At 43.7% G+C, this 19,812-nt stretch overlaps 1 protein-coding gene across 5 annotated transcripts in view; it reads left to right on the top strand.

Moving 5' to 3' along the window:
• The window catches only part of GRIA3 (glutamate ionotropic receptor AMPA type subunit 3), a 212,130-nt gene that overhangs the window by 97,728 nt on the left and 94,590 nt on the right, over positions 1–19,812 (top strand). For all 5 annotated transcript variants that reach the window (XR_005584420.1, XM_039487320.1, XM_039487321.1 and 2 more), the window contains 2 exons: positions 15,170–15,223; positions 17,254–17,415. Coding sequence is in view for 4 of the 5 variants with exons in the window: in XM_039487320.1 (XP_039343254.1) it covers positions 15,170–15,223; positions 17,254–17,415 (216 nt within the window). In the remaining variant the exon portion in view is untranslated. The remainder of the gene's footprint in view (positions 1–15,169; positions 15,224–17,253; positions 17,416–19,812) is intronic.

The following is a 19,812-nucleotide window of genomic DNA, read 5'->3' as shown; positions in this document are numbered from 1 at the left end:
GGCTTTAAAGGGTCTGAATAGTACCAAAACCAACTGAAGATTGGCTCCCTCCTTGAAGTAGTCCATGTTTGAGAATGATTTCTGTTAATGATCATATTTAATTAAGTGATTTGTCCATCCTTTAAATAGAAAACTGAAATTTTAGTGAAGTTACACCAGTGTCAGAGTGAGGCAAGTGGGGGGAGAATTAGGTCCCTTAAGCTTTGAATATATTGCAGCATATGGGAACTGGGCTTAAAGTAGCCAAGACTGCAGTGCTCACTGTTACCAAGAATGGGCAGTGGTCCTTCTCTTTGGGCTGTGTATGACAATGTCTTTGTGTAGCACAATAGCCATGGTTAGTACAATCCACTTCCTCTTTAGCAGAATGTTGCCTTGTGTGGGGTTAAAGATAAGTACCTGAATTGTGGTTCTGTTTTCAGGGATTCTCTGGGGTTTGCAATGCATATTACCATCTCACCATACTTTTTGATTAATCGGTTCCACAAAGTATCAAAACTTCAGGGGGAGACCAGAAAGTAGTGGCATGATTTAGTTCCATGAGACTTCTCCTGCACAAAGTCTAATAGGGCTAAATTCTACCCTCTGTTCTACAGATATAAAGGTAAACTTCTAAATTGTCCGTATCTAAGTCTTTCAATCTCTCTTTGAAGGCCATGCCCGATTACTCTCAGGCCAGATTCTGCCCTTGTCCATATCAAAGCACCTCACAAACTTTCATGTATTCATACTCCCAACACCCTGTGAAGTACGATAGTACTATTATCCCCATTTTACAGATGGGGAACTGAGGCACAGAGAAACTAAGTGACTTGCAGTGGTCACAAAGGAAGCCTGTGGCTGAGCAGGGAATTCAGTCCTCTGAGTCTCAGGCTAGCACCCTTAACCAATGGACCATCCACTCGTCTCTAGGCCAATAAAGGTTGTAACCATGGGGGGAAAAAAGGTAGCTGAGCAGGCGAGCTAGTGAGCAAGGAAGGCAGCATCAAAGAACAAACATCCTCTGCAAAGCTGTAGTGCTCTGTCAGCCTTCAAAATGAAGAATAAAACAGTTATGGCGAACAAGCTAAATAATGTAGGGCTGTTTGAAATCCTCCCCCCCCCCCCGACATTGTTCTGGGCTGTGCTTTTCTGTAGGCTCGAGCCCTGCATGAAATTTTAACTTTGACTTTTGAGACTGTGAGGTTACAGAGGACTGAGAACACATGAGAATCTCTGGGAAAATTTTAAAAGGGAGTGGATTTTCAATCTATTAGAATTCTCCAAAGAAGGATCTAATCAGCATAAGCAGCACCTAGGAAATTAAAGCGTGTCCTCCTTCCTGAAATAGTCCATGTTTGAGAATAACTGCTGTGAATGAGCGTGTTTAATTAAGGGATTTACACCCTAGTTGAAATGGAAAATTCAATGTAAGCATAACTGTAGAGTTGCCAGCACACCTCCATAATACAATTGGCATTTAATTCATTATTCTCTCTTGTAAAGTTAAAGAGGAATTCGCCATTTAAAAAAAAGACAGTAAAACACACATACAGTAGCTACTGTACACTTGCTTCTGTCTTTAGTGGAAACCACCCCCCCCCCCCGTGGGAGTAAGGTTCTACTCTTAGGAATCTCTTTGCAGGATAAGGGACAAAGATGTCTCCCCAACAAGTACTATGTGCCTACCCTTTTGTTTATCCTTTCTATTTCCTAGTTAGGCGTTGTCATAATTTGTAACAGTAACTTCTGCTTCTGATCTTGGTTTGAATGGAATGGCTTTGAGTGGTGAAGAGTAGTTGCTGTTTTTGATTGATTTTGGCGTCAAGGTGTTTGTTCAGAAGGACATGGCCTGTGGAGATAGATGCAGTGCTGAGAGGTACAACTCTATTATTTTCTGTTCTCATCTGTCTAGACAAAGAAAGGTCTTGATTTAAAGGAGAGGTGGTTTAATGAATTTTGTTTGGCTTGAAGAGTAAACTATTGTGATTATGAATGTCAGTTACTATGGGTTGTAAATCTTTCCATCTCAATGTCCTCAAGGTCCTGAGGCTTTTGAGGTAGTATGTGTCCTTTAACAATAAGAATACAGCCAGTTTGGGTAAATAGGTTATACTGTTAACTCCCAAAAAGAAGGAAGTGGAACATAAACAGGTTTGGGGAGACTGTTTTAGAGCACAATAAATTGCTTACACACATCAAATTGTAAGAAAATGGGGAAGAATATTGTGCCCTCAAAACCTATGTGTTGGATGGTGATTTTTTTTCTAAAAAGCACCAAGTATAAATACATATCCAGATAGTAAATGCACCTTCCATTGCATGGCCCTCAGTCAGGAAACACTGACTCGTTTACAGAGAGAGGAACTATTAGAAGGAAAGAATGGAGGGGAGGAAGCAATAGTGCTTTCATATATTCCTAGTGCTGACCTAAGAAGACCATAATGCATAGCCATCACCTAACTGGGAGATGAAAGATTTTTATTCATGCCGCAAAAGTGTGTCTTTTATAGGCAAATGCTAAAATTGCCAATTCAGTAAGGGACAAATGCTGCCCCTTTGATGTGAACGTGTGTGTGTGTGTGTGTGTGTGTATATATATATATATATATATATATATATATATATATATATATATATACACACACACACAGGGCTGGCTCTAGGGTTTTTGCCGCCCCAAGTAATGGGAAAAAAAAGCTGCAATAGCAATCGGCAGCAGCTCCACTGCGCCGCTTTCTTCTTCGGCGGCAGGTCCTTTCCTCCGAGATGGACCGAGGGACCCACCGCTGAATTACTGACGAAGAGCCCGACTTGCCGCCCCTTCCCCTTGGCCGCCCCAAGCACCTGCTTGCTGAGCTGGTGTCTGGAGCCCGCCCTGTGTGTGTGTGGTGTGTTTATATATATATATATAAAACAAAATTGGAACAAGTTATATCCTCTAAAGGCTCCATGCTTAATACATGAGCCATCCTTCAGGAGGAGGGGCTCCCCAGATCCCTAGGACTTCTATCTGTGATGTTACATCCCGCTAAAGGAGAAAGGGTTTGACATCCACAATGACAGCTCTTCATATAATACCTTATTAAAAAGGCAGGCTTCCAATTCTGAGGTGGAATAACAAGTGCATTTGAGGCAGGAGAAGTGAGCAGGCAACATCCATAGACACATGAGGGCATGGATGAATGAGCGCATGGATTTTTATGCTACTTTCCACTACCTCGTATATTGTATGAAAATACAAAATCTGGCAATCGTGGACAGGGCAGAGCGTACATTTGTGACACTCCGCAGAGGACACTAAATCAATGAAACAGCAGATGGATTATAATCTTCCAGATATGCAGTTATTTTTCATCTGTGCGAAACTATATGTTTGGAATCATCATTTAAATATTTGAATACAGTCTTCATTGAATATTTAACCCAAGTATAATGGAGTACTACTCACTAATACGCACTGAAAATATTGTTTACCTTATTTAACTGTATCAGAATCCCTGGAGGCTAGATTCTGCTCCCCATTAATACTGGTGTAGGGTAGTAAATTGCCTGCAGTGTTGGGATCACTATCTGACTCCCTGTATGAGAGGACAGAACACATGATGGAAGCTGCTTCTGTGGAATGTGGAGGGGGTTTCATTTTAGTGAAATCAAAGGCATGTCACATATCACCTTTTCAGTTGTGACATGTCATTGCTAGCTGGGGCATGCCTTTCATTGCCACATAATGCTGCAACCCTTTTGGAAATTAATCTCGTGGTGACAGTGAACATGGAGTGACAGAAAGACCAACACAGGCCTTATATGATATTGGCAAAAATTGATATTATGGGGATATTGGGTCGGGGTAATTCAGCATGGAATAAGTATTCAGAGCACTTGATGGGAGCTTGATCTTGCCACCAAAACATATTTGTGCTTCAGATAATGTTGGGGGAATGGGTACTACAATGTCAAGTAATGAAACTACTCTGGTGAGGTAATGAAGTGGTTCCTTCTGAGTCTGATAGAAGCAAACACTGATTCCTGGTTTGATAGTTAAATCATTTCACCTCAAGGGAAGAAGTTTTCCATTTTACAAGGGCTTTTCATCTTCTGCACTCTTCCTGCTTGTCATACTACTAGCTGGATGCTGAGAAGTGACCTATGCAAAATAAATTGAATAATATATTAAATAAGGATTATACCTTGGATGCCATATACTATCCCCTAGATTATTTGCCATTTGTATGTATGATAATGATGTAGAAGATTAATAGATCTTTCTTAAGATTAGACTGTCCACTGCAGGAGATGAAACACAGACAGCTCTTGCAAAACATCAGCAGCAGGCATATAAAAATAGGGTGGCATAAGTGGCCACTTTTCAACTTGAGAAGGGCTTTTTCCGTTGCTCCTTTTCTTCAGCCTTAGACACTCAGCTCGATAAGGTGCACTGCAGATGACCTCAAGACAAGCTGAACATTTGATCTTACATACTGGGACTTGGTTTAGAGGACCTCGATTGCAGCTTGTATTGACGTAATAAACTGAATCATTAACTCAATAGTCCCTGAGGCCCCGTTTTCTCTGATATAAGGTACTGAAGCCCAGAGAGGAATAATTCCATGCCCTAGACCCCATTCTTGTTGCCTCACAAGCCACAACTCCTCAACCAGTCAACCCAATACCAGGTAGGATCAACTTCGTATATGGGGCACTGTTGCCAGATAGATATACCCCATCACCAGGGATCAGGTTGCATGGGACAAATAAGGGGTTATGGCTCAAGTAGATATGGCTGTCCTAGCAGGGCAGTGTGGCCTAGGAGCCAGAGTCCTTGAGCAGCACCTACATCCTGTGGTGGATGTAGGGCAACCCAGGCCCACCCTTCTCCACCAGGTCCTGACCCTGTGAAACCTGTAATCAGTGATTCAGTTGGGTTTCGTATTTTAACAGTCACGTTCCTGGGTCCCTTCCTATCCTTAATAGGATCATAGAATATCAGGGTTGGAAGGGACCTCAGGAGGTCATCTAGTCCAACCCCTGCTCAAAGCAGGACCAATCCACAGACAGATTTTTTGCCTCAGATCCCTAAATGGCTCCCTCAAGGATTGAACTCACAACCCTGGGTTTAGTAGGCCAATGCTCAAACCACTGAGCGATCCTCCCCGCTTGGTTCCTGTTCTGTCAGTTCTCCTGGGGGGTGTCATCCTTTCAGCTCACTCCTTATCCTCTGGCGTCGATCTCACTGGCTTGGCCTCCATGGTCCACAGCTCCAGCTAGTCCCTGGCAGGAGCCTGCAACTCACATCTGCCTTTTATATCTGTCTCCAGGTTGAGCATGCCCAGCAGGAGTGAGGGGGCATGGCTTCTTTGGCCCACAGTGTGAGGTTAACCCTAACTGGGTCAGTGAGAGGTACATACACCCCATCACAGACATACTATACCTATAGTCATCTTCACACCCCAAAATCCTTCCACCACAAACTATACAAACCAGCATGCACAATAGCTCAGTGGTTTGAGCATTGGCCTGCTAAACCCAGGGTTGTGAGTTCAATCCTTGAGGGGGCCACTGAGGGATCTGGGGCAAAATCAGTACTTGGTCCTGCTAGTGAAGGCAGGGGGCTGGACTCAATGACCTTTCAAGGTCCCTTCCAGTTCTAGGAGATAGGTATATCTCCAATTATAAAAAGATCTGAGCTTTAAGAAAGGTGACTAAGACAACCAACATCTCTAAGAAAATACTCAGTCTCAACAAGCTGAGATATAATAAACACAATCTCACTTATGTTCAGAGTGTGCTCTACGTCTTGCTAGACTCAGTAGCTACAGGAATCTCCCTAACATCTCAAGTTGTTTTCAGACCTTTTGAAGAATGATGTGGTCCCCTCCCTTTAGCATGCCTATAAATATTAATATCCCACCAGATGATCACTGTCGAAAGCTCAAAAGGAAGGAGGCGGGGGGGAACCCTAGTCAATCAGCCCTGGTGGAGAAAATTCTCCTGGATCACAAATATGTCACTCAGATTCCAGCCTGAGTATATGAATGAGGCTCAGTCCATTTGGGGCTGTCTTACCTGATGAGATAAGAGTAGGTGCCCCATAGCTTATTTGGTTTATTGACCTGCTGTATGTGGAGTCAGATGTAAAATCAGCTGTACTGTTCAAACAGAACTGCCAGACTTAGAGATCACTGCCGAGTGCATTTAATGTGACATCTGATATGTCTGAGGGTCCCTGCCACCTCAAAGTTGGCAGCTTGCCATCCAGTGGAAAATTTGGCCCATATTGTTTGTTTGTTTTACTGTTGAAAAACATCATTCCATCTCACTGACGTTTGCACAGTGCTGTGGAAACAAAAAGTGCCGTGCATGTGCTTCTGGTTATTACATCAGTTACTGGTGCAGTGCTACCATGAAATATTTCTAAAGCAGGGGATGGGGGATTGCGACTGCCGCAATTTAGGTACCAGTGCCCCAATCCTCAAAGACTTAGGCATGTGCTTAAAAGTCAGTGGGAATACTCCCATGTTTTAAGTTAAACATGTGTATAAATCTTTGCAGGATTGGGGCCCAAATCACTAAATGGATAACTTCATGTTAAGTATTATCTCAATATTAAGCCCTTTCAAAATGAAAACTGTTTGACACCAAGACTCCTATTTAAAATAGGGTATCTAGGAAAGTGATCTATTTCCTCCCCCTTTTTTAACATTGAGTAACAACAGTGCAAGAGTTAAAACGGCCTTTTCATTCCCTGGTATAGTAGAAATGGAAAGCTACATTACAGTAAGTCACATCTTTAGCTGTTGTTCCATTTAAGTGGCATACTTCTGTGAGATGTCACTTATGAAAACCACAGGAAAAATCTGTAGGCTTTCTTTTATAGCAACAGTGCCAGTCATCTCCATCTCCATTTCCATCTATCTGATGGAAAGATACAACTGTCCCATAAATATCTGGATTATAACCTTTAGCTCAGTCAGTCTAACAAAAAAGGAACAAATTTCTACACTCATATGACCTGAATTTAGTTTTCAACTTTTTCAAAGCAAAGATAGATAAATAATGTTGTTAAACATGATGAACTGACTAGATTGAGATGGATTCAAGTAACTAGAATGGAAGATGAAACCCAAATAGGTATTAATCAGACTTTGTACTTTGCCTTTCACTGCTGTCTGGGCCACCGCATGTTTTCATCTAGGTAATCACATAATTGTATCCTCTTAATTGATGCAGCCATGTTGGGATTCACCAAGCCCATGAGAACTGTAATAATTCTAGAAGATTTTCCAGAATTGATGTATTTTCTTTAGTGAATACAACATCTGCAATGGAAGCTTCCTTTCACTGATCTACCTTCTTACCTCATCCATAACATGGCTGGACCACCTCTAGGAGAGAAAGGAGGGCTCAAGCCTATGTAGTCCTTTGCCTTATCGCTGAAAGAGAGGTGCTGATTAAATATATTTTACTGTATAATTGTAAAAGATTTTGACCATTGCTATAATTCCCTCCAGCTCAACAGCAACAAACATAACAAAAATTATCTCCTCCTCCTGTGGGGCATTCGCTTTCTGAAATAAAAACAAAACAGGGATATTTAGCTTTTAAAAAATACTTAAAATAAGTAACACTGATTGGTCCCCCTCACCTATGCCACTCCTTCCTGCCTCTCCATATTTTCCTCTTCTCTCTCCATTCCCTCCAAGCCACTTTTGCTTCCCACTCCAGGTTCCGTGTTTCCCTCTGTCCCCTCTTTCCTTAGCTCTGCCCTACTGTTTATGTTCACCTCCTCCCTCTACTTCCTCACTGCCCTGGTTTCTCACCAGGTCCATGCCACACCAGCTCTTTCTGTTCTGTTCCGTCTCCTCTACCATGGTTTAAGGAGACTCTCCTCACCCCCCGCTCCTTCCCTACTTGACAATTTATTGGTCTCCAAGTCATTGATTTTTTCCTCCCACCAGCTCCAACTCTGAAACCTCAGGAAGAAAATGAATAGGTTAATAGTGACCTATTGTCTGGACCAAATCAGAAGTAATTTTAAAAACAGTCGGTAATAACCGAGTCAAAGAGTAAGAGAGTCAGTTTCAGGCTAACACAAAAAAATGACATTGCTGCCCCCATCTTCTTCCTGCACTCCCAGACGTGCATACCATGATAGTGACAATTTGAGAGAGATGTTCTTTCTGAGAATGATCACTGACCTTCCTCAGAATCCTCCCCAGGTTGTTCCAGTTCAGCCCATTCCCAAGAGAGGCCTGGAAAGGTCAGCTCTGGGTGTGAACTTCCCTGTAGTATGGTGGTTTCAGCTCCACTATTCCCATTTAGTTCCATCTCTAAATAATATGGTTGTTGCACAAAATGATTTGTTAGTGCTGACACACATGAAGCTGCACTGAATATCGCATTCCATCTAGACAGGACGTATTGCACTGTCTGAAGAGCGCCACCTGCCTGAAAAGGAAGTCGGGGCTTTCTGGTGAGCATTTTCTTTGGAACTATGCTACTCTCTCAAACCTAGTTGATTTGTGTAGCCACATAATCATAAGAGCATGCTTTTTTCATCATTATTGTTAGAGAAATGCCAAGTGGTTTTGTAGCAATTCAACATGGAACAAATACAGCAAATTTAGCTAATCTCTGTATTCAGCCTTTGAAAATTGCACTGAAAATTTACCGGCCCAGATACAACCTCTACTTGCCTCCTTATTACCATGGTGATTGATAATAATTATAAACAAATGGTATTTTATGTGCCCATTAAAATAAATTATTCACCCCAGGCAAGTGAGTGACTGGCAACGTGCAAGGCTGACGGAATCGCTCAAAAATGGTACATAAACCAAGACTCCATTCAGCATAAACAACATCTGCTCGTTTATCCTAAAACCCAGGACATTTTAATTAGGACACTTTTCGATTTTTGTGCTTATTAACTAGTGACATATTTTAAGGGTTAATTAAAAAAACCAAACCTTTGTTGCGACAGTATGTTAAACCTGACATAGTCTTTCTACCTACAAGATAAAATTAGGTAGGATCAGAATTTTGAATTATTCATGACTTTTTCTAACCAATTTTTCCCCCTCTCCTCCTCCTCCTTTGTTCAGTTTCAAATCTTCTATGCTTTCCTTTCACTCAAAGTGAAAGCATCATTAAGTCTAGGAAGTGAAACATCCCAAAGACATGTAGTTCAGTGAAATCCTTCTCCTGTAATCCTAACATTCTATTCAGTGTCAGTATTCAATATCCTCCTTCCTATATAAGCTCCACAATATATCAGCAGTTGATGAGATTTATTGTTATATCCCTGCTTTCCTTCTTCATGAAAAGCTTTATCCATTCTTTTACTCCCTTAGGAGCTACACTGATGTGGGTGATTGGTTCTGCTATGCTTGCTAATCCAGCAACTCTTCTCTTCATTCAAATTGCTGTAATGTTTGCGGACGGGATATGCTTGTTTAGGGTTAGGCTAGTACATGTGCTGAGTTTTAAAAGCATTATTAATATCTAATTATAATCTGACATGCTTGGGTAATATTTGAATATAAATATTAGCAGGGCTTCTTCTGGAACCTGCTTTGTAAACTAAGGCTTGAATAAAGCAGTTTGGCCGTTTTTTAGGGCAATTGAAATTATTTCTGGCCATTAATGGAGACAGGCTATTGGACTGGATGGACCTCAGGTCTGCTGTCCGGGAGAAAGGGAAGTGCAGTGGGGAAGGGGCTGATGGGAGTTGTAGTGCCCTGCTTTTCAGCTCCATCATACTATGCTTCCTAGTTGCTCCATTCCTGTTGACTTCACTGGAAGCCCCATGCATGAGTTCAAAGGCAGAATATGGCTTTTAGTGTCATGGTGTTGTCTCTTCAGAAATATGCACATTTCTGGTCAGAAAAAAGAAAACCTCACTTATTACTAAGGATAAAATGTCAAAGAATGTTGCTCTTGATTTACAAGTGTAAAATCCTTTGCCTCTAACCTTTCAAAAGTAAATCACCTCTGTTAATGTAAAATGCAAACATGCAGAGAATTTAGTATGCAAATAGCATGTATGCCAAATGCATCTAAGGGGAGCATGCAGATTTCCATAGAAAACAAATGTGAGTGTAGACAAGCAGATGTTTTCTACCAATAGAGCGTACATACAGTTCTCAAGAGGACCTGTATAGCAATTTATTTTCAAATTGTTGGAAGTATGCAAATGCCTCAGAATTAAACGTGAAGTTAAAAGAAATGGCTTCTATTAAGGACAAGGCAGTCCAAAGAGGCAACTGGGAATTTAATAATTCAAGTATTGTAACCGGCCCAGCAGTATATCTAAAGACATTGACTCAAATGTCAGTTGAACTTATCAAGGAGATAAGTGGCATTTTTGGAAAGATGTCTTCTAGAGTGTGGCATCTGGATCCTTTATCTGTCACCCATAGATAAGCCAGAGAGTTGTGATAATGTTCCATGCTGGATATTTCCATTTAAAGGTTGAGTCTACTCTGAAAAGTGTATGTTTAAAAGTGGCACCTTCCTACTCAACAGAGCTGCTCCCTGTGTGTAGTCAGTGTTACAGCTAATTTGTATAGTGAAAAATATAAGTGTTGACTACTTTTTACTCCTGTTAGCACAACAAAACTAAAGGAGAGTGAGCTTGATTCTATCCTGTCACATGCATAATCAGCAGGATGAAGTGACTTGTAATTGCAGAATCAAATCCTTCCTGAAGACTATGGGGTTGCACTGCTGATGCTGAGGTTATAATTTGAAGACAATGGGATTGCACAGATGGAATTGCAAAGTCACAATCTAACCTGCACAGTTTTTATTACTGGTGATTCAACATCAGCATAGGTGGAACTAGGGGTGCTGCCACACACCCTGGCTTGAAGTGGTTTCCATTATATACAGGGTTTACAGTTTGGTTCAATGGCTCTCAGCACCCCCACTACACAAATTGTTCCAGCACCTTGGAACCTGGGGAGTGCTTTGCTTCCATTCTTGGCATGCGCCGAATGGTATCAGGGCTGGCTTGTGTGTACAGCTAATGATAGAACACATGCTTGCCAGACAGGGGTAGGACCAGGGCCAGTGCAACCATTTAGACGACCTAGGCGGTCACCTAGGGCACTAGGATTTGGGGGGCGGCATTTTCTTCGGCAACGACCGCGGCGGTCAGATCTTCGGCCGCCCTGGTCGCCGCCGGCATTTAGGCGGAGGGAGCTGGGGCAGGGGAGCGCGGGGAGGGCCACTTGCAGCAAGTAAGGAGGGGGGCGGCACGCAGGGGAACTCCCTGCTCCAGCTCACCCCTGCCCCGCCTCCTCCCCGAGCACGCTGTGGCTCCTTCGCTTCTCCCGCCTCCCAGGCTTGCGGCGCCTAAGCTGATTGGTGCCGCAAGCCTGGGAGGCGGGAGAAGTGAAGCAGCCATGGCGTGCTCGGGGAGGAGGCGGGGCAGGGGTGAGCTGCTTCTCTTCTCCCACCTCCCAGGCTTGCGGCGCCAATCAGCTTAGGCACCTGGGAGGCGGGAGAAGTGAAGCGGCGACAGTGTGCTCGGGGTGGAGGCAGAGCAGGGGTGAGCTGGGGCGGGGGAGGGGTGCCTCAGGGCAGAGGGTTGGGAGTGGGCAGCTGCCACAGGGGAGGCGTCTCAGGGCAGAGGGGGGGAGCTGCTGCGGGGGGGGTGCCTCAGGGCGGGCGCTCGGGGACGGGGGAGGGCACAAGGTGGAAGTTTCGCCTAGGGCTCGAAACATCCTTGCACCGGTGCCCTAGTTACCCTCCTGTCTTCCCTACAGACCACAACCACTCAGCTAATGGTGCATTTCCTATTGTTTTCTTGTGTACCATGCTGTCTGCCAAACTGCTCCACTTGGACATAGGGGTGCCTGCGTGGGGCTTTCTTATCCGGTTGCATCCTCTTTGTCCCCTGGGCATCACCAGAATTCAGGCCTAGATATACAGGACCAGTTCTTGCCTTGTCTATGCTTGCACAACTGCAGTGGAAGTCAGGGGGAGTTGGCGGTTCTCAGCACCTCTGAAAATTGGGCCATCTTTACTTAGGGGACTAAATATAATGTTGGGAGCCTAACTGTAGGCACCCAATGTTGAAATGTCAGGACCAGCTTTCCCAAAGACACGTAGACATGTAGCAGGAAGCCCCTTGGTTTGATTTGTGCCCTGCTGTGGTATAATTGTGATAGCGACATTTTGTAGAATTTAATCAGCACAAAGGCAGCTGATGGATTGTTTCACGTATCCCTAATGTACTCCACAAACGAGGAGCAAAGTAAACAGGAGCCAACTAAGTGTGTGGGGAAATAGTGTTACCTATTTACTGAGCAGATATCATGAAGCTGATACCAAAGTTTGACAGGGGAGATGCTGTGATAGCCAAGGGGACTTTGGCAGAGTTAGGATTCCACATTGCACTCTGGGTGTGCTCGGCTCTCATTTGTGATGGTAGGGCTTTGCCCTTGCACGTTCCTCTGGTGAAGGAGAGACGCTTAAGCCTCACTGGCAAAACTCAGCTGCTGCAGCATCTCAAACCACAACCTCCCACCACTCTGCCCATGAACTCTTGGGGATCATCTTTGGCTGCACAGCTTTTCCTTTCCCCTTTGCCAGTCTTTGCCTTTCTCCTCTGTTTCCCTTCTTGATTGTAACTGATACTGAGCGTTGATGATGATGCTGGCAAAACTGCCTGGCCATACCTCTCTCTCACACCTGCGTTCCCCTTTCCCACAAATAAGGTACCCAGCATGTCATTTTATAACAACTGCAGAGGTTCCAGACTACCAGCAGCAGCTTGCTTTTGTCTGAGCACAGGGGTGGGCATAGTACAGGCAAGGGAAATATGAACGTGCTCACTGTTTACTCACAAAGATGACCGCACTGAAAAAAAATACAACCAGGATCTTTGTGTGACTAGTGGTCACTCAAACAGCAGACGGCAAATATTGTTCCTATCTCTTCTAGCAAGAAATAACACCAAGAAAGCTAATAAAATGAAGCTGGCTGAAATCATGTAGAGAAGAACAGTTGTTTGATAAAATTTTCCTATGAGAATTTTTTTCTTTTAAGAAGTGAAATAATTCATTCTATGGGTACGTCTACAGTATGAAATTAATTTGAACTTATTTTATTTGAATTTTCGGAAGCGATTTTGTACATTCAGTGTTGTGTGTCCCCACTAAAGCGTGTGAATTCGGCGGCGTGCGTCCACAGTACCGAGGCTAGCATCGAATGGCGGAGCGGTGCACTGGGGTAGCTATCCCACAGTTCCCGCAGTCTCTGCCACCCATTGGAATTGTGGGTTAAGCTCCCAGTGCATGATGGGGCAAAAATGTTCTCGCAGGTGTTTCTGGGTGTGTGCCGTCACTCACTCCTCCCTCCGTGAAAGCTGCAGCAGACGCCATACTACCAGCAGACGGTGCAGCACGGTGCACTGCCTGTCTCCTGGTACTATGAATCCACCTGGTATGTCCTCTCCTCTTTCTATCTACTCTTTCATCTAACCATTTCCCGCCTGTTTTTTGGCTACCATGAACAGAGCCGAACAGCTTCCGCCACTTTTTCCATGTTGTCTGTCCTGGGCTCCCGTGGAAGCTACAGAAGGCAACAATTCCCTGCCATTTTTCAGCCATCATGAACAGAGACACACAGCTTCCGCTGCTTTTTCCATGTTGTCATTCATGGGCTCCCATCGAAGCTACAGAAGGCAACAATTCCCCGCCGTTTTTTGGCCATCGTGAACAAAGCCGCACAGCTTCCGCCACAAACTCTGCTCACGTTTCCGCTGCAAACTCTGCTTTCCCGCTCTAACGAGCTTCCCGACTCCGTGAAAGCTACAGAAGACAACCATTTACCGCCTTTTATCGGCCATGTTGAACTGAACAGCTCGTTTCACGCCCTTTTTCCAGGATTACCCGAGCAGGCGCCATAGTGCCGCAAGCATGGAGCCTGCTCAGATCTCCACTGCAGTTTTGACCATTGTAAATACCTTGCGCATTATCCAGCACTATGTGCAGTACCTGCAAAACTGGGCGAGGAAGCAACGACAACACAATTACTATACTGATGAGGACATGGACACAGACATTCCTAGAAGCACAGCATGTGGCGATTGGGAGGTCATGGTGGCATTGGGCCTGGTTCATGCTGTGAAACGCCGATTCTGGGCCTGGGAAACAAGCACAGACTGGTGGGACTGCATAGTGTTGCAGGTCTGGGATGATTCCCATTGGCTTTAACCCGGGATTGCGATCTCGATTTAAGCGCTACTCCGCTTGCCAAGGTGTAGTACAGAAATCGATTTAAAGAGCCCTTTAAATCAAAAAAGCTGGTTTGGTCATGTGTACGGAATCTTTTTTTTTTTTTCCCGAATTAACTCGGCTAATTCCGAAATAACAGACTAGTGTAGACCAGGCCTAAGACTGGAATCCATAAACAACTGCTGGTTGAAAAATGATTTCCCATGTTCAGTGAGCAAGATACTTATCCATTTATGATAGGAATTGTCCGTGCTACTGTTAAGCCTCTGGAGGCCATTTGTCCAATTCTGCTTTCCTTATTTCTGACAGTTCCTATTGGGCATTTTGAACTGGAGTCCTATGTGCCTACATAGGCCACATGATCCTACTGTGCTGTCATCTCTTCTTGAGCTCTCAGTTATATTCTGTGTAGTAACCTGTTGGTTCTGCAATTCCCATCTGCTCCGCATGCCACTCAGTCAGCGAATTCCTACCTCTCCCTAGTTAGCTGCTTGGATGCAGGGGTTAGTTGAAATGAAGGGGAGATTGCTGATAGAGACAGAGCTGGTTGGGGAACTTTCACAGAAGGTCCTCACAAAAGCTTCAGGTAGCCATGAGCTAGGTCCCAGTTGCACGAATTATTAATAAACCAAATAGTGGGCATAGGGTGACCAGATAGCAAGTGTGAAAAATCGGGATGGGGGTGGGAGGTAATAGGTGCCTATATAAGACAAAGCCCTGAATATTGGGACTGTCCCTATAAATAAGGACATCTGGTCACCGTAAGTGGACAGTATATGGGCCCAGTTCAGCCTCCAATGAAGACAATGAGATTTTGCCATTAATTTGAATGGAAGTGGGTCCTGTGTTCCTAAAATGTTAATTGTTTTTGGTTTTTTTTCCTTATGCTCATTGAGACTCCTTCTCTTACATTAAGTGATACATGTTATTTCTTCTACACACAGGTTGTAATCCTTGGTAAACATTCCAGAGGTTATCACTACATGCTAGCTAACCTGGTAAGACCTTTTTCATCAGCAGACGTATAACTAAGTTTTAGAGAGTAATATATTCTATACAGGTTGTGTCAACTTTAATCAGCTAAGGAGGAAATGCATGAAGGAGTGCCTGGATTTTGAGAAATGACTTCAGTAAATACTAGAACTGGTATGCAATAGTCATTTCTACTCAATTACACAGTCTTTGTTTTGTCTAAGAAGCTCGTATCCTTTACTAATTTAAAAATAACAATTCAATTATATGTTCTCCACTAATTTATATCCTCTTAAATAACACACTAGATAATACTAATCTTCTGTATAACAGATTTTAAATTTAAACACTATAAAAATAATTACATTTTATTTGTACATGATACAAGTGATATAAAGAGCCAAATTAAAATTTGTAATTCCACGTAGTAAAGTGGCCAGACTGTTTAACCACTCATTGGCTTTATATAGGTAGAACCTCATTGCAGAATTAGTACAGTACTTTATACATATTCATGACCAGGCAGAGGACAGTATATTTTTATCCATATTAAAAATACACTTCTCCACACTATAACTGACTTTTCAGATATTTCTTTGATATATATAATCAGCTAGACATGCTGCAGAAAAGGGTTATAATGTAGTTGATCCTACAGAAAGAGTCATTTTTAGCTTCTGTGCGTAAAAAATGTTCTTCTAAAGTCATATCACACTTTCTAGTTAGTAATCCTACTTTGTAGAAGAGTCTCTATAACCATTTTTTCTGGTTATGATTAAAGCAGGTTAGATGAATTTTAAAATGCCATTTTCCTTATAAATACTGTGTGGCTTTAAAATGTGTCACTGTGCATTATGGAACTGATCCTATTCACACTGACTACAGTGTATGTCTCATAAACCAAAAATCAGTGGGCTTAAATTGCTATTACCTTGTGCCATGCATAACCATTTACATTTCTGCAAGGTGACTGCAAACTGCTACCCAATCAACTTGCTTTCTACATCCACTTTACACAGAAGTAAATGACAATATGAGGCATAGGGCAGTGGAGAATCAGGCCCACAAGGCTTGAAAGTGAAACATTAAGGTAAATATTGTGACAATTAACACTGTCTGGCGTGAGGATCATGCTTTGCCACAACACAGCAGTGAGAACAACAAGGGGCATCATGCCTCTGAGCCACCAAGCTTTCTGGCACTCTCTCATATACTGTTAAGCATTTGCCGCTCTGCTGGCTGGTGCAGAGGAGGTAATGGAGCCAGGGCCCAATGTTCTCCATCTCTTTTGGTGTGGTTTACACCTCAAGGGTGTTAACAGTGGCTGACTCTTTAGCAGAAGCATCAAGGAGGCTCCTTGCACCCCATTTCCCCTTTACCCCCCACGTTTAACACATGCACAAGGTGCAAGAACCAGCTGTAGCACCCTGCATGGAACTTGGAGGGAGGAGTACAGGTTGCAGAAGGAAAGAGTTTTTGGAAGAAGCACCGAGAAGCTATTGGGAATGCACGTGGCTAGAATGCTACCTGCAGATGTAACATCTCTGTAAATAGTTCTCTTAATAAAGAGCTAGTTTAGTTTTACAACTATGGAATCCTTTCACATTATTATCCAGCACGCAGTATATGAAATACCAGTTATGATGTGAAACTACATATTTTAACAAAAGAATTTGAGTAATTCATTAACTCATATGTCAATCAGTCCTCTTCTACTGAGTTTTATGTGTAATATTGTGTACCCTTTTTGGTATGTTTTGGATCACATGGAAACTTTGCCACTCTGGAACAAGCCACTGTTTCATCACAAAGGTCTGGAACCCACGTGTTTCCAAATTCCATTTTATTCCAATACTACAAGTTACTGTTGCAAGAGATTGTCCCATAGATAGGGTATCTTCTACTAGTGGCAGAGAACTTTCATCAGTTTATTTTGTACAAAACTAGCCCAAGATTTAAAAATAGCATCTTACCAGAATGTTCGTTTTTAAAACCGAGCCAAGTTGCAGGAACTTCATATGACACTGATTTCTGTTTTCTGTACATATTCTTCCAGGGTTTTACAGATATTATACTGGAGAGAGTAATGCATGGAGGCGCCAATGTTACTGGATTCCAGATTGTCAACAGTGAAAACCCAATGGTTCAACAGTTTCTACAACGCTGGATTAGACTGGATGAAAGGGAATTCCCTGAAGCCAAGAACTCTCCATTAAAGGTAAACTTTTGTTGACAGTGATGGAAGCCTTTTGCATTGTGTTTAGCAAAAATCTGATTCATTTTAAAATATATATGTATATGATTTTCTCTGCTCAGAATGAGTCAGAACACTCACTGCTAGACAAAAAGAGAGACTGTTAGCTGGAAACATGAAAAAAACACTTAATGGTGGACTCTGTGAGGCAAAGAGCCCCATCCTGCAGTCATTTCACACGTAACACTGCTGTCGTCAGATGCTCCTGGTGTGGTGCTCTGTTCTAGTCAGTGTTGATGTCAGTCGGCTGCGTGCGTGTTCCTCTGTGTGCTGATCCAGCTCTGCACAGATAGCTGACCCAGCAGACCCCGAGAGAACCCCCAATGACCACAGACTCTAGTAAGGTATGAAGGCACCCGGGCCAGGTTTATTGTCAAAGAGAAACACAATCTCCAGCTCCCCGGCATAGAAGTCCAAGGTATTGCTAAGGTGCTGCTAGCTAGTACTTATGTGCTCCCTGACAATGGATCAGCTCAGTCTGTGGCAGGACTTTCCACTGCCCCCTAGGCTGGACAAAGACACTGCCCCAGGGATGCATTCTTATACACAGGTACAAACAAGTTACACATCACTCCTGATGTATTGAGGTGCAACCCCTCTACATAGCAAGGTACAACCCCTCTACGTAGTAAGGTGCCGCCTCTCACCTTGTACATGTTGGTTCAAACAAAACAACTCTATCCATCATATTCCCCTTTTGGCCCTGTCATTGGGATGGGTCAGCCTGTTCCTTGTTATCCGTGTGGAGTGTACAAGTATGCGAATGTTCTGATATCTGGTGTTCAGTACCTTTTAGGTATGTCTCTTTTTGCAGCATCAGCCCTTTCCTTGCCAGCTTCTGTGAGCAGGGCCTGCCTCTGGCTCACAGCTTAACTCTGCTTTATGTTAGCAAAGTCTTGACCATTACTTTAGTTCAGGCCTTAGGCCTCATACTGGGCCTCTGATACCAAGGTTTATATCTCAGGGCCTCCTCTTACTACAACTGCCACTGACTTCAGTTAGAGAGGACTGAAAAACATCCTTTTATTGTACAGATTTGGGTCCAAACTATGTAGCACTGGGCAACTTCAGCTGCAGAATGATGTAGGATTGGACTCACGATGGGGCCACCATGAGCCCCTCCGAATATTCCCATTAGGGAATGGAGCCCCAGTGACTACATACAGCCAATTGCCCTTATAAGGAAATACACTGTTATGCGTGCTAAGGCTTTTGCTATTAGACATCTACGAACCATTGTCTCTGAATGTGTTTACCTGCTGTGTTGAGGCACATAATATAAACAGGAACATGATTGTACATAAATATATTCTATGCACAGGCTGAGGTGGATAGGGGCCTGTTTTTATGTTGTCTACACACTTATCTTCAATTATGTCTCACCCAACGAGAGATGTTTTCCCCTCAGGAATGAACATTTGCAATGAGCATTTGCCATGTCTTTTTTATTTTCCTTTTGCCTTATGTAAAGGACTCTTTAACATCCCATCTTTACTGATGGCTGACTCCTCAAGCAAGCGCACAACTTGTGTGATGCTGTTAACCTGACTCCATTTGTGTTTAAGATGCCTTAGTTGTTGCTATTGCTCCACCATGGGATCTCGTATATGTACAAGTGGTCTTAATAGTTGCCCAGGTACCTTCTACAATAAAATCCTTCTTCACGGTTGTCAAAAGAACCCAATAACACCATTTCTTCCAATTCTTCACTGCACAGGTACTTTTTGTCTTGGCAAAGTATCTACAAACAACATTCAGTAAAGAACTATGTGCCATGAACAGGAAGTGCTGTCACAGATCAGAGAGTTCTTACAGATGTAATGCAGGCTACCCACTAAATGCATGGTTATTTAGCACCTAGTCATACCAGCAGCGGTGCAAGTAGAATCCATGTCTTACCAGTACGGGGGGGTACCAGCTAGGGGGGGGGCACATGACCTCCCCATGTGACTCTCCATATGATTCCTTCCCACCCTTCCCGCAGCCCGGGGCCCCCATGCTCTCCCCGTCCCCTCCCCATGATCCATCTCACATTACCTGAGGGGGGGCTCTGTCCTCCTGCTGCGCTGGAGACTTCAGAACTGCAGTGGGGAAAGGAGCAGAACGTGGGGCTTCTGGGCAGCTACTCCGGCACGGCTCTACCGCCCCCACCCCCACCCCCCTGCCCTTCCACACAGCAGCATCTCCTCCATCTATACAGCAGCAGCCCAGCCAGAGGACAGGGCTGGGTGGACAGGGCTGGGGGCAGTACAGCCGCCAGAGGAGCTGCCAGCGTGGGGCCGCCAGCTCCTCCTGTGTCTTTACGCTACGCCGTACCAGCTGTAAATATCTTGCTGGTATGGCATACCAGACCGTGCCGCT

The sequence above is a fragment of the Mauremys reevesii genome, linkage group 9 (assembly GCF_016161935.1).
Source record: "Mauremys reevesii isolate NIE-2019 linkage group 9, ASM1616193v1, whole genome shotgun sequence".
In the NCBI taxonomy this organism is placed as follows: Eukaryota; Metazoa; Chordata; order Testudines; family Geoemydidae; genus Mauremys; species Mauremys reevesii.
Note: the sequence above shows the minus strand (reverse complement) of the source record. Positions and strands in the feature narration are given on the sequence as shown.